Source organism: Dufourea novaeangliae, unplaced genomic scaffold, assembly GCF_001272555.1.
Source record: "Dufourea novaeangliae isolate 0120121106 unplaced genomic scaffold, ASM127255v1 scaffold124, whole genome shotgun sequence".
In the NCBI taxonomy this organism is placed as follows: Eukaryota; Metazoa; Arthropoda; class Insecta; order Hymenoptera; family Halictidae; genus Dufourea; species Dufourea novaeangliae.
Genome location: NW_015374010.1, coordinates 1,471,313 through 1,484,742, shown reverse-complemented (window position 1 = coordinate 1,484,742; position 13,430 = coordinate 1,471,313). Strand labels below are relative to the sequence as shown.

At 43.5% G+C, this 13,430-nt stretch overlaps 1 protein-coding gene across 1 annotated transcript in view; it reads right to left on the bottom strand.

Annotated features, from left to right (window-relative positions):
* LOC107188322 (agrin-like) overlaps positions 1 to 13,430 on the bottom strand; it is a 55,323-nt gene that overhangs the window by 30,850 nt on the left and 11,043 nt on the right. The window contains exons 3-6 of the mRNA XM_015576597.1: positions 7,427 to 7,642; positions 6,629 to 6,870; positions 5,709 to 5,895; positions 788 to 885 (exon numbers count right to left, since the gene is read on the bottom strand). Coding sequence (XP_015432083.1) covers positions 788 to 885; positions 5,709 to 5,895; positions 6,629 to 6,870; positions 7,427 to 7,642 — 743 coding nt within the window. The remainder of the gene's footprint in view (positions 1 to 787; positions 886 to 5,708; positions 5,896 to 6,628; positions 6,871 to 7,426; positions 7,643 to 13,430) is intronic.

Below are 13,430 nucleotides of genomic sequence, written 5' to 3'. Positions count from 1 at the left end.
CGCTTTTGATGACGCGTTCGCTTTGATAAGTATTAACTCGATTATTCCAATACGATTCAGGGATTAACTGACGCGCGTTTGCAGGGCAAAGATAAAGCAGATTTCACGATTGAGCAGCTTTACCTTCAAACAGTTATGTTCTAATGCGATCTGTCGGGGCCACGTTCGAGCGGCGGATAAACGCTCTTACGCTTTAATCCGGCCTACCGGAAACTCTGTTGTTCAATACTTTATTATAAATTAACAGCCATCGATTAATATTAAAATTGAAAGGTTTCATGAATCTGTGCAAAAGAGAAACTTGTTACTAAAACTAAATGTTCCGATTTCTTACTGAAAATTATTATGTAAGTAATACTACAGTTTCCTATATATAGTCTGAAAATTAACAAACAAAACTTTCTTTTCCTGTTTGGATGCACACAAGAAATTTATTCAGCCTGTTAAAGGTTCTAGTAGGTTCTAAAAAGAAAGAAAACCCTAAATAAACTTTCTGAAAACTTGTTATTATATTAAAGTGTAGACAAGTGCCTATTCTATAAATGTATAATATTTACAATCTGTTTATTATATACAAGGCGTGCATGTGGACGGAATGCTACGGCACCTGTCGGCGAAATAACGAAATAAAATTTGTAAAATATCTCAGTGTCTGACTTCAAAGTTACGTGACGCTATAAATAGGGTGGGTTTTAATGTTCAAAATAAAATTTCCTAACGAATTGTCCTCGATATTTAATTATCACGCCTATTGTAACAAGGTAAAAATTCTGAAACATCCACTTACCGAACTCTCGCACTTTCCCGGGCAAACGCACTTCACCTCGCCAGTGTTGTCGCTCTCGCACTCGGCGTAGTACTCGCATTTCTTCTTCTCGCATCCGTCTGTAAGCAAGCAACGGAACGATTACCAATTAACGAGCATCATCCCCCTGCCTTCCCTCAGCACAGTTATCGCTTGGCGAGCTAGCCCAAGCGCAATCCATCTCCCCGTAATTGCCTCCCCGCCGAAAGGCAAAAAGGCAAAAGCTCCCCGTAGCTGGGGTGTTAGTCAGCCATTCGTCATCGCGTCCCGAAACGCTCGACGAGGTAGATTCCGTCCGCGATATCCCCTCTGCCCGCCCGTTAAACTACCAGCGAATTGTTTGGGGGCAGCGCGGGCTGCTTCCGGTTCCGTGTGATTCCCGTACCCCCTTTCCAACTGGCATCGTCGCGCTTACAAAGCGGTCGCTGCCACCCTGTTGCAGTCAGGGGCCCCGGTTTCTGGCCGACGTTCAAGCCGGCATTAATAAAGATTCCCAGGCCGGGTATTTGCATAACTGCATCCGTTTCGAGGGAAATTATCTGGCTGGTCTGGGGTGTGTAGGGGGGTCTATGGGGAGGGCTGGTAACGGTTGGATCCGGGAACAAAGCGGAGTGAGGGAGAACGATGAAGAGGGAATGGTGGAAAGACATACATAGTGGAGAAACGAAGAAGGGACTGGAGAAAGATAGGAAATGAAGAGGAGCAAGAACGGTAGCGAAGAAGGGAGGAACAAACACGGGGGTGGATAGAAGGGGGTCGGTTAGGCATTGAAGGAGGATTTGCAGGCGAGAAGTTATCTTTAGAATTCATTGAAACCAAGGGAGAAAAGGGGCGTTGGCTCACCCATTCCCGTACCCCTACTTCAGCGACGTGTCGATGATGCTAGTACAGTTGGAGGAGAGGGGGAGGGTAACAAGCCTTCGGAGGCTACGGCTGAAGACTTCCTGCAACCGAGGATAGCAGAGGAGGATGACTTCTGTGTTTCTAGGATCGCGAGAATCCTGCGATCGGTGGCACAGCCCCGGGAGTTGACTTGGTTGTGGATCCGAGAGTGGTATGGTAGGGGATGAAACTGCATGCATATGCAACGTGCATGCCACGGGGTAACAACTCATACAATTTCATCCAGAGAGGGTGGGCGCGAGAGAGTCGCCCCGCGAGCCGTGATATGCATGGAACCGAATCCCAGGCGCAGTACGTTTCAGAAGTTTCACGCGATTTTAAACCATGCAAATTATCTTCGGGGGATGGAGGGGATGGGGAATACAGATTCTACCGAACCGTATGCATTTCTTTGGGAGATCTATCGTCTTAGATAGGGGGTTGGATGCCATGTAGAAAGGTGGGATTAATTTTTACAAACGTGAGTGAACTTTTTGGTTCATGAATGTGAAATTTTTTTTTTATTTACGTAAAGTGTGCTTGTAGTCGTATCATCGAATTGTTGTACTCAAGTTTATCAGATTTTGTGTATTAGATCGGTGCTCTTAAGGAACTCAATAAGTTTCTTAAAGTCTTTAGGAGTTATTTGCATATTGACTGAATATTATATTGCACTAGATGCAGTAGGGGGTGTTGTCGTAGGTTTACCACGGAGTAATTCAACATATTTTCAATATGGTGGGAATACATTTTGGATTCAGGATATGAAAAGTGCAGGAAATTGAAGCATAAGTATTATCTTGTCTTCTACTTAATCCCTATGAATAAAAACTCAAATGATGTTTTTCCTAAACCAATTATTTCTGAAATATTCGTTTTATCTCCAATACAAATAGTTATCGACATCAGAATTATTAGTTCGAACTAGTTCTGTCAGTTTGATTCTAATTTTTCTTTATCTTTATCTAGTTAGCCATTTTCTCGTTTCAATCAAGAAGAGTAAAAACTGACGTTAAAAACGCGGGTGGACGTAGTTCGAAACGTTTGTTGTAAAATAACAAGCTGTTAACAAGTTTCGGACTTCTTGGAAACTTTGCCATTTCTAGCCATTCTACATTTACATAACTTCTTGACAGCGCTTAATTGGCAATGAAACGTCGAAATAAAGTTTTTTCCCCTTCATAAACCTCTTAGTCTGCGAGGTAATCTCGCGTAGGAATCCTCCCATAAAAATGCAAATTCTGTTAACGAAAAAATTCTTAAGATACAAAGCTTCGTCATCGATCAACATGCAAATACGATTCTGATATCAAAGGATCCCCGTTCATTCTATGCAAATTGCGCGCGCGCTCGCTGTGTGGATCGAATCCGCGTAAAAATCGGTCAGCCATCTCTCTTTCTCTGGTTTCGAAAAAAATTCCGTCCCCTCCTGTAAAGCGAATGTACCAATTTGAATCCACTCTCGATGTAATAGCTCAGTCAGCCGGAATTAATCATCTCTCGAGTTCTTCCTGCCTACCTCGGTTCCCGTTAATAAAGTTTCCTTAATTATTTACTCGGTGCGCTCGCTTCTAACGGTTCTACTTCTGGTCGATCAATACTCAATCAACGAATTTCTCGTGGAAAAATCCTAATGGTTCGAATTTCACGAGGGAAACCCGAGGAAAGGAAGCTGCGGGCGGAACGTTTCTGGAAAATCAGGTGAAATATTAAATCACGTCGCGTCCTGTTCATACTAAGTTATTAATTCCATTCCAATATCCCAATAAGGTATTTCAAGCACTGTTGGAAATATGGATTGACGTTTCGATCATCTTTCTGACTGTTTAGCAGCAATTTTTGTCGATCATTGTATATATGTATATAGATCAGACTGTTCGTAGCTGATTGTTAATTCATAATCTTATTAAAAATTCTGAAGAATGATTGATATTGAGAAGAAGGTTCTATTTAAAATCGAAATAAAATAAAATTAATAGAATACGTGACTAATTACAACAGTTCCTTTATCGAAGCAACTAGGGCATTTTACGTACTAATTATCAAATTGGAAATATGAAATTATTTCTATTTACATTAAAATTTCCAAATATTCTTATGTAAGCAATTCCGAATGTAATTTTTACTTCCCTCCCGTAGTCACGACCGTCCATTACATAGGAGTAAGTAGTAAAGGTCAACGTATGAGGGTGTTAATTCCCAAGGGATTCATTACCAATTCAGAAAAATCAAATAATTTCTACGCATTTTAGAGTTACTAAATACTCTTATGTAAACTATTCCAAATACAATTTTTATTTCTCTCCAGTAGTTAGAATCATTTGCTACTTATTGTTAGAAGCAAGTAGTAAAGGTCTACGTATGAGTGACCCACGTCGAAGAGGCGCTCGTAGGTCATCGGAAGATCGGCGCACAGAACGTGTGGAAATAATTTGCGCTGCAAATTAACAATGCCATGTGTCACGCGGCAGCAAACCGGGTCGCGTAACCCCACCCCGTCGTCGAGTTGTGCGTTTGTTTTGTGTGGTGACGGCGTGGCGCGTGCGTGACCGATTTTCATGAAGCCTGAACGCTTGGGAAGAAAGAGCGTGAGAATGGAGCAACTGTCTAGGAACTGGGCGTCGTCGTCTCGCGTTCGCGTCCGCAAGAGAGATTGCATATTCAATGCGGCGAAGTCGAAAGAGTTGACTTTCTGATAAGTACCAGTCACCTCATTTATTCGACGAATTTCTGAGGATTCTTTCGGACCCCCGACCCGCAGAAGAAGTTTTTTAATCGAAGAAAGTCGATTATCAATTTACGGTCCCTTTCACGGTAAAAAGTTTATGATGCTCGGGGGCGATGACGAATTTAATAATGAAACTTTTTATCCGTGTTTGGTTATCGTTGGGGAAAAAACGCAGCTGGAATATCTACTCTGACCTGTACTGTAATCTCGCGAATTGTATTTTCAAGCCACTTTTCAAGTGTGATCGCTTCATTTCTGTAAATAATACTCTTGTGTAGGATAGTTCAGGAACGAAACTATACCGGTAATTTATGAATAATTTTGGGTGAAAAGTTTTATTTCGGGATTTTAAGTAACCCAGTCTTTGCCGCGAAACGGTTAAAGTCGGTCAGAAGTGTCCCCTGTTTTATCTAGTAGTGGCAGACGGAAATTGAAGGTAAAGTGAATAAAGTTGTACAGTAGAAACTACACTCGGGGTCTTCTGCAATACATAACAAGGTAGAAGTAGAAACTAAAATTATCACCGCAAAGAAGCAGAATTGCAAGATTCTTGGTAATCTAGATAGTGCTTTTTCCAGACTTATCCGGGATTCAACCCCCGAAGTAACGTCTTCTTTTTCGTCTGCTTGTGATATTGTGGGACAATGAAATTACAAATGAAATTACCAAGTGCTTTTCGAGAAGACGAGAAAATTACATTTGATGCGATGTATTTTCACACAAAAGTTTTTCGTGAGTGCTATCGACGATAACTACGACAATTTGCTTATTATTCACACAATCTTCTGTGCACGGTACTCTTACAATTCATGACATTGTAACTTGAAACTCCACTCAATCAATATTCCTGACGAATATTTTTACCATTTACGTTGTCAGTCACGGTTAGACGTCTACCGTTCGCTACCCACATTCATGTTGAAATCTGCCACAGCGAACGGGTTAAAACGGGCCATAGATAAGGGGTTAGCGTGAAGCATATACTAAACAGCTAATCGATGATGCTATCAAATTATACTACAGTACAACCCCGAATATTCGACGTCAACTGTTCTTCTAAAAAAATTAAGTTCATTAAGTTAATTCCAAGGAAACACGAAAAAATATCTCATGAAGCTCTCATTCCCTAGCTCCACCAATTTCGATAATCTTTTAAAACCAATGCATCGGCAAATCAAGTAACTAAGCACACGCCCTTCTAACAATTCCAGACAGTAGATCGAAAACAAATATTACAGGAAACGTGGAATACTAGAGAATCACGCCAGCTCCCAATAGGGGATCGCTACTCACTGCACAGTCCCTGGTACAGCACACTGATCTCTCGTCGATGTCGACAAGCCTCCAGGCGCAGCTTACACTCGTTCCCGTAGCTGATGCCGTCATCGCCGCAGACAGGTTGAAATTCCGCGGGACAGGTTGGACACTCGCAGATCGCGGTACCGTTGATCTCCGCGCAGATGGCGCCCCACTGGCAAATCTGCGAGCAAGGGAAAAAGCTTCACTTCGACTTTTCATCCTCGACAAAGTTCCCTTTTTTTCGTTCGTTCCTTCTCGAGAGGACAAACGTTCGATTAAACGCGGCGGCACGGTTGCTTATCACGGAATTTCACCCTTCGGCGACGTTCCGTCGGATATCCCGCCTTTCCCGCGCAAAGCCGATAATCTATCGCCCGGGACGATATATAGTCGTGCAATTTACGCGTGGCACTTTAGTTCTCAGAATTGAATGTGTAGGTACCATCGCAACGGGGCGCGATTCTTCCCCCCGCGGTCTCGTCGGCCCAGAATCCCACCGTTTTTCACGCCCGGAATATTGCGTCCACGGTGTCCGCGGCCCGCGATTAAGCTTCCCCCGTTATCGCGGAGAAAGATGGGGGACAATAAGCGGTGAAACGGAGAAACGGAGACGGATCGAGGGAGGAGTTGCTGGAAATTATCGTCCTCGTTTAGAGTCATTTTGCTGCGAGCGAAACATGGTCGAAACTGAAATTATTCCGTTTAATTACGCTGTTGGACACGTTCGAAAATGATGGAACTGAATCTGGGTTTTTGGAGTTAATTAAGGGTTCCTGAAATGTCCGTAATATGTGGAAGGAGGTACTTTTCAATTTGACGTAAATGTCCGTCATATGTGGAAGGAGGCAGTTTTAGATCTGACGCAAGAATGCGTCATCTGTCGTTAAGGTGTTGAATAGAAAACATTGACTTACCTTCTCGGAGCATGGCCCTCTAGATCCACAGGTTCCGGTGTAGGCGACCTCGATGCTGGTCTTGGTCAAGCAGGCTTGCCTCTTCAGCTCACAGAGTGACGTGTATGTTTTCCCGCCAAGCGCACAGACCGGTCTCATCACCGGTTCGCATTCTGGGCCGCACTCGCAGCTTGCTATCCCTTGTCGGTCAATGACGCACTGCTCGTAGGGGTTGCACTTTGCCTCGTTGCACGGATTGATTCCTGCACAATGACGCGTGGATTAAAAAAGCATTCTTTGATCCCGTGTCACTCTCGGTTCCAAGGTTCTGTTCGCCGATGGCGGAACAGTGGGCATTATAGGACAGCTTGTTCTAGAAAATGGCACTTTCCTTGCGTTCTAGATCTATGTGTAGAAATCACGCGAAGTCGTTTAGAAATATACGTGTTCGTTTCCATAACTATTGTATAAGAATCTACATTTCTACTTTAAGCTGATGCTTTTGTTGCCAAATCCCAACGTTGTTTTATAAAAGCCACATTCGTATTCCATACTTACAATATTATAGGAAATTTGAAAGGTAACGGTTTAAAGTCTCGATTTCAACGATTTTACGGGTTTTCTCTATTCATTTCGATCATAAGAAATGTAGAACACTTTAGGAGGAACTGCAGTAATATAAAACAGTCTATGTTTCTTTATGAACGGAACGATTTACAGGTCGTAATATTTATATTGCGCAATTTGTAGCAAACTGTGGTAAGATGTAGGGGTTCAATTTCGGGGGGAGCGATTATCGTAGGGAAAAATTTCAATTACCTGAACTGCAGGCGCCATTGTAGACTTTTCTGAGCGATAATCTCGATCTGCAGGCTTCCTGCCTGAGGCTGCATTCATTCAAGTACGTTTTACCATCGCTTCCACAAACTGGCGAGAACTCGAGGCCGCATTGCTCGCCGCAACGACAGCCTGGTTGCCTCGAGTCGTCCAACTGACAGATTTCCGGTTCTACGCACATCACGTTACCGCAAGGATCTGGAAAATTAAATTGCGGCACGTGCAGGTTGAAATAACGTTGAACCGTTACTCGGTTGATGTATTGTTCGTTAACTGAACGTATCAGCTCGGTCATAACTATTTTCAGTCAATTGGAAAACAGAAGCTCCGTCAGTGTCTTTCATTTCTTTATTTTAGTAAATGGAAAGAACGGAAAATTCCATATACGTGGTAGCATCTTTGGATCAAAATGACTGTTCTTTCCATTTCAGGTTCTAAAAACAAGAGCTTCTATTAAAAAAAAATCAAATCGACTTCAGAATGACCTCCAAATTTGACCCCTGTGTCAAGGTCACCGTCAGATGCCCCTTTCTAAACCCTAAAACTGTTGTATCAAACATTTTTTCCAGAAACTTCATTCCCCCGACTGAATTCGGTCATTCATTCCCATCTTAAACCCAAAACCTTTTCTATGAAACATTTTTTGTTAAAACATCATCCTTTCGAGTTAATCTGGGGTACTCGTCTTTTCGGTACACCCTGTATGATCCAATGATCCAATAATCAAGTGCAACGAACCAGTTTCGTGGAACGTTTCGGGGCGAGATTCGCGTGGCCTCTGGAGAGCGGAGGCAGGTTAGTTGGAGTCAGACTGATAAAGGCCAGATAGAAAGAGGCCCGGGCGAGAAGTGTTACGACGTTGGTCTCTCGCGAAGAGGGATGGCCTGGGCCAGGAGGGGGTCGATGGGGTTACCGTCGGTGGGCGCAGGTAGATGCACGGCTGCGCCGAGATTAATCTTCGCCTTCGACCAAGGAAGGAAGTTGGATTCCGTTTCCTGTTCGTGGGCGGTAGGTTTCGACCTTATAGCGCGCGGGGGAAGGCTGACGCGGCAAGTTCCCGGGGGCGGTGGTGTTTCTCGGGGTTGGTTCGAGTTACAGACCAGTGGAGCGGCTAAACTCGACCCTTCCGCAACCACCCTCGTTTCTACTCCCTCGCCCGCGCCGTCAGTTTAGTGGCTCGTCCAGAGTTGTAATCGAAGCACCCCCTTTCCCTCCCTTCTCTTTTCTTCCTGTACAAATATTCCTGTATCGCTTGTACCAGTTTCGTTTTCGCCAGTGTGTTTTATTTTTTTTTTTTTGTTGGGACGGTTGTTCAGGACAATACTGTTCGTTTATGGGGTAGTTTCGGGGTCACTTGGCTCTAATGTGTATCCCTTATCTACTACGATGTGGGCTTTAATTATTTCTGGTCTGCTTAGTGATCGTTGAATAATGATTCGTTATTTAACCCCTTGCCTTACGATTTTTTTTACAACTGAAGATTGTATTCTTAGTTCTCAGATTTTATCTTAACGATTATACCGTACTTTCAATATTATATCTTCTTACGATGTGGACATTGAGTTATCAGAGTCCAGAGAGATCGCTAGAGGCTTATGCGTGTCATTTAATATTCTTGTTCTCCAGGTACATTTCAGTACTACCAAAATTTCACTGCGTCGGTATCTCAAACTTTTCACCGAAAACAGCCCACAGATGTTACTGGCAAAAGGGTTAAGGAAGCAGCCACGAGTCACCCATAACAGTACCGTACCAGAAGTCTCCAGTCTGGCAGGCCATCTTCACGGGACATTACCCCGATACGGATTTCCTCCTGTTGTGTCGTCAGTCTGTTCGTGACGATCCTCTCTCCGACACACATTCTCCCCGTGCCGTTACCTAGAAACTACACGTCGCGAGTGCGCCTAACGGCGTCGTCCCCGCAAACCAGCGACCCTGTCCGACGTTCTTCGACGGTTCACGCGACAAGGAATTGAATTCAATAAAAACGCGTGATTATAGCAGACGGGGAAGAGGCAATTTCGCAGGTCGTCGGAAGCGTTGATTCGTCCCCATTTAAATTCTTCCCCCGGCCGAGGGGACACAACGGTAATTTTCCGCTCTCTTATAATTCCAACGGTGGACAGAAAGTCTGGTGGAGGGGGTTAGGGGGCGGTATTAAAACAACATTGAATGTAAAGTGGACGAGTAAGGGTGGGGGTTGGACGGAACAAAAGGGCTTGTGGATAAGGGGTGGGAAATGGAAAAAGATCAGGACAGGTTGGCGCGTCACTCGAAACCGTAAAACCCCCTCGTAAATTGCCTTAAAGCCTTCGATCGTGGACAGTGGCGCGCCTGTCCCACCCCCTCACCCACGTTTCTCACCCCCGTTTCGACCCGTGGGCGATTTCGTCGAACAAAAGCCATCCGGACGGGCGATAAAAGTGTGTTTAAAATTCCCGCGTCGCCGCGGGGCAATTGTTTTTAAGTCGGTGCCCGTTCTACCGCGTCGCGACCCTCTTTCCACACCCCCAACACCACTCCTGAACCTCCTTCAACGTTCATCCACGGTCTCCCGTCTAATCTTTCGAGTTACGCGAAACTTTCTACGTGGCCCGGCGACTTTTTTCTTCGTCCCTCCACCTACCCACCCCCTGGTCCTGTCTTCACCCCATCCACTTTCCAACCCTCGACGCACCGCTTGTCCTGGCGCGCCGTGAGTATTTTGCATTCTCGCGGAATAACTTTCAGAAAGGAATAATAAACGGTTGGGGGTGGGGGGGGGGTGGAATAAGAAAGAAGCTGCCCGGGAGGGTAAGTGGCGGATAAAGAGAATTGAATTGAGTTTGGTCAACGAATTGAAAGATCGCTAACTTCGCGCCACTCTACCCCTCTCTCCCCCTTCCCTCGTTTTACGCTGTGAATTCTTATTTCTACGCTGCGTTATTCGTCGCGACTCTGGCGAAGGGAGGGGGTGGGGTTTACTTGCCTGGCACCCGGGGAATCTGTTTGCGCTTTTGTCCGCTCGGAATCCTCGCGTTCACGAGACGCTGAAACGTCGTTTGAGTGTTTCATTCTGTAAATTGTTTCTGGAGAACGTCGAAGAGGCGGGGCCTGTTTATGCAGTCGGTATCGCATGGATGCTTTCGTGGAGAATGTTGCGTTTTGTTGGGGCTACGTTGGGGTTGTGTTTAATAATAGCTTACTGTATCTATTATTAATTGCGGAATTTATGCAATTATGGCGAATTCAGATCCCTAAAATTCAAGTGTTTGAAATTTAGGTGTCTAAGATTTAGGTTTCTAAGATTCAGGTGTGTAGTACTCAGGTGTCTACAATTCGAGTGTATGGAATTATAAATTCGAATGACATTTTTAAATTATTTACAGCCTAAAAGGATTCTAAATGCATTAAAGAACTTTCTATTTCATTCCAGTTTCCGAAAATTAATCTATATTTGCATAAATATCCATAGCCTGTTTGTCATTGTTATACTGTTCTTCTTTTCCCTTCTGTTTTGTTATAATTAGACTGCGGATCCTTTATGCAAATTCAGACTTTTTTAGCTTAATTTACGGAACTGAAATTATATCAGAAATCTGTTTCATTTACTACAGGTATTAAGTTCAACATAACTTTTGTTGTATTGTGTATTGCACATTCAGGATAAATGTACAAAAGTCCACGTTCTATTCACAGTACCTTCGTCTAGTAATGGCATTCATCATATTTTACAGTAGGTATTCCATGTATCGTTAATCAATTCAACATAGTTTTCGTGCTCTTCAAGTCACAGAAATACTGCACGGTAAAAAGAAACTTGAATTTGACTATTACACCTTAGCATCATTAGCACAGACGTCTGTGACTTTTCATTGATTGTTCCTTTCAATTTTCCATATCCCCTCCGGTTTCAATTGGACTTTCGTTATAAGTCCATTCTCGTGGATTTCTCTTCATTTCCTGCTCGAATTTGCGCGTACACTCAACGATCGTGATATCCACTACCGGGCGTTCAACCACAGATTATTGGGAACAGACAGGGTTAACGGGGTTCTGTTGCCAGTAATTATATTTAATTCCGGATACTGTCCGTAAACACCGGGATTTCTGTCGATCGGATCGAAATAATTCGTCCTGGCACGCCCAACAGATCAATCGGATTTCCTCCTAGCATGTACATACATTCATGTTCATGAATATTAGGACACTTATCGAATATACAGTAAATCTTACAAGTGATTACAAAATTTCTGAAAGCCTGACAGAAATATTGTTTAGGGGATATTAAAGCTCGATGGACAATATATCATTTTTACGAATTATCACATTTTTTTTATGCAGACCAGGAGTCCTAATGGAAGAGTTATTCTAAATATCGGCTACCACCTGTACATCAGGACTTACTGCCAAATTTCTTGAAGATTCTTAAGATATAACACTCCAATGTATCTAAAACATGTTTGTTGTATGATACGGAGTTTTAAAATAAGCTTCTTTCATTTTTCAGTCGTAGTTTTACACTATCCCCGCTATGGTCAAGCACTTAATATGACCGGATACTTTCAACTACACCATACAGTAAATTCTCGATAACTGCGCAGAGAGATTTCTAGGCTAAATGTTTCTGATTCCTCCCCACTATTAGGAGGTTCCACACTGGGCGCTCGGAAATCGTATCCCTCTACGATAACTGCTTCCAACGGGTTCGGAGTTTCGAACGTTAATCGAAGATTTACTCTGTTTAAACCCCAACCTCTATTTGGACCACTTCCTCCACTTATGAACCATCGTGTACGCGCGAAACTGCCCACAGAATATTCTGTCAGACGTATATATCCAGGGAATTGGTTTTAATTTAACGAATTCTTCTCAATCCAAACGAACCGATGCAACACCCTGAGGGCTTGATCGTTGAGCGGAAAACGCGCGCGTGTTTGCGGGATCGTTGGCGACGGGCAATACGCTCGCGTAATATCGAGCGTTCCGGCTCGATACGCGTGTGACTCGCGGGAATATTAATTTTCAGCGACGCCTGCAGCGAGCACACGGCTCAATTATTTCACGATCTAGCAACGAGACGGCATCGCAACCACCGAGCTACTTAAGCGCGTCTGATAGATAAATTCGCCTGCCGCCGCCGCTTCGTTGAATCTCCCGGTATTAAATGATAATCTCCGGTGTAATGATTCTCCTTCCGTTGCCCCGTTTGGAGGCGAGTTTTAATGTAAACCGCCCCCGAGCCTCGCGGGGACGGTGAAACGGGTCCTAACGACCTGGTGCAGCGTGTCTACGGTTGGCGCGAACGACGGTCGATCTCCAGAGAACGATCGTTAAGGGGGATGATGGTGTAGGAAATTTTTGCGATTTACGCCTGCACGATCGGTGCACGGGGTATTTCTGCGATAAGAAAGCGCGAGAGTATATTTCACGAGTAATGGTAACAGAAAATTTGATTAAGAAGATTATTCATAAACGCCTGATTGTACGTGGTGTGAAGATTATTCTGTGGATTTCCACGGGATTCGTGGAGTTGAGTATGGGGAAAATAAATTAAGTATTGTACTTAACTTACCTTATAATAACGAGTCAGTCTCGTCGTGACGACTTTAAACTGATTTTGGGAACCATGAGTGTTATCAATTTTCTTTAAATCGAAGGGAAATATTGTTTTTTTGATTTTTCTATTTAACTGTTAGGGTAAGTCTACACTTACGACGATGATGGTATTGATTTTGCTTCTGGAAAATGATTAATAATAAAATAACTCTGACGTGCAAAGTCGTAAAAAGAATCGTAAGGTAAGAGGTTAACAAGTCTATGAACAAATTACAACTCGATCGATCCTTGATCTTCTATGATCTTCAGACGAAAACGTTCCACCAACTTTCTAATTTAGAAATAGTTCCACGTATCTCACAGTAAGAACAAGCTTACCTTCCATAATAACATAACTACAAATATAATACCTCAATCTACAAGAAACTTCCTTCCATAAATACAAAAG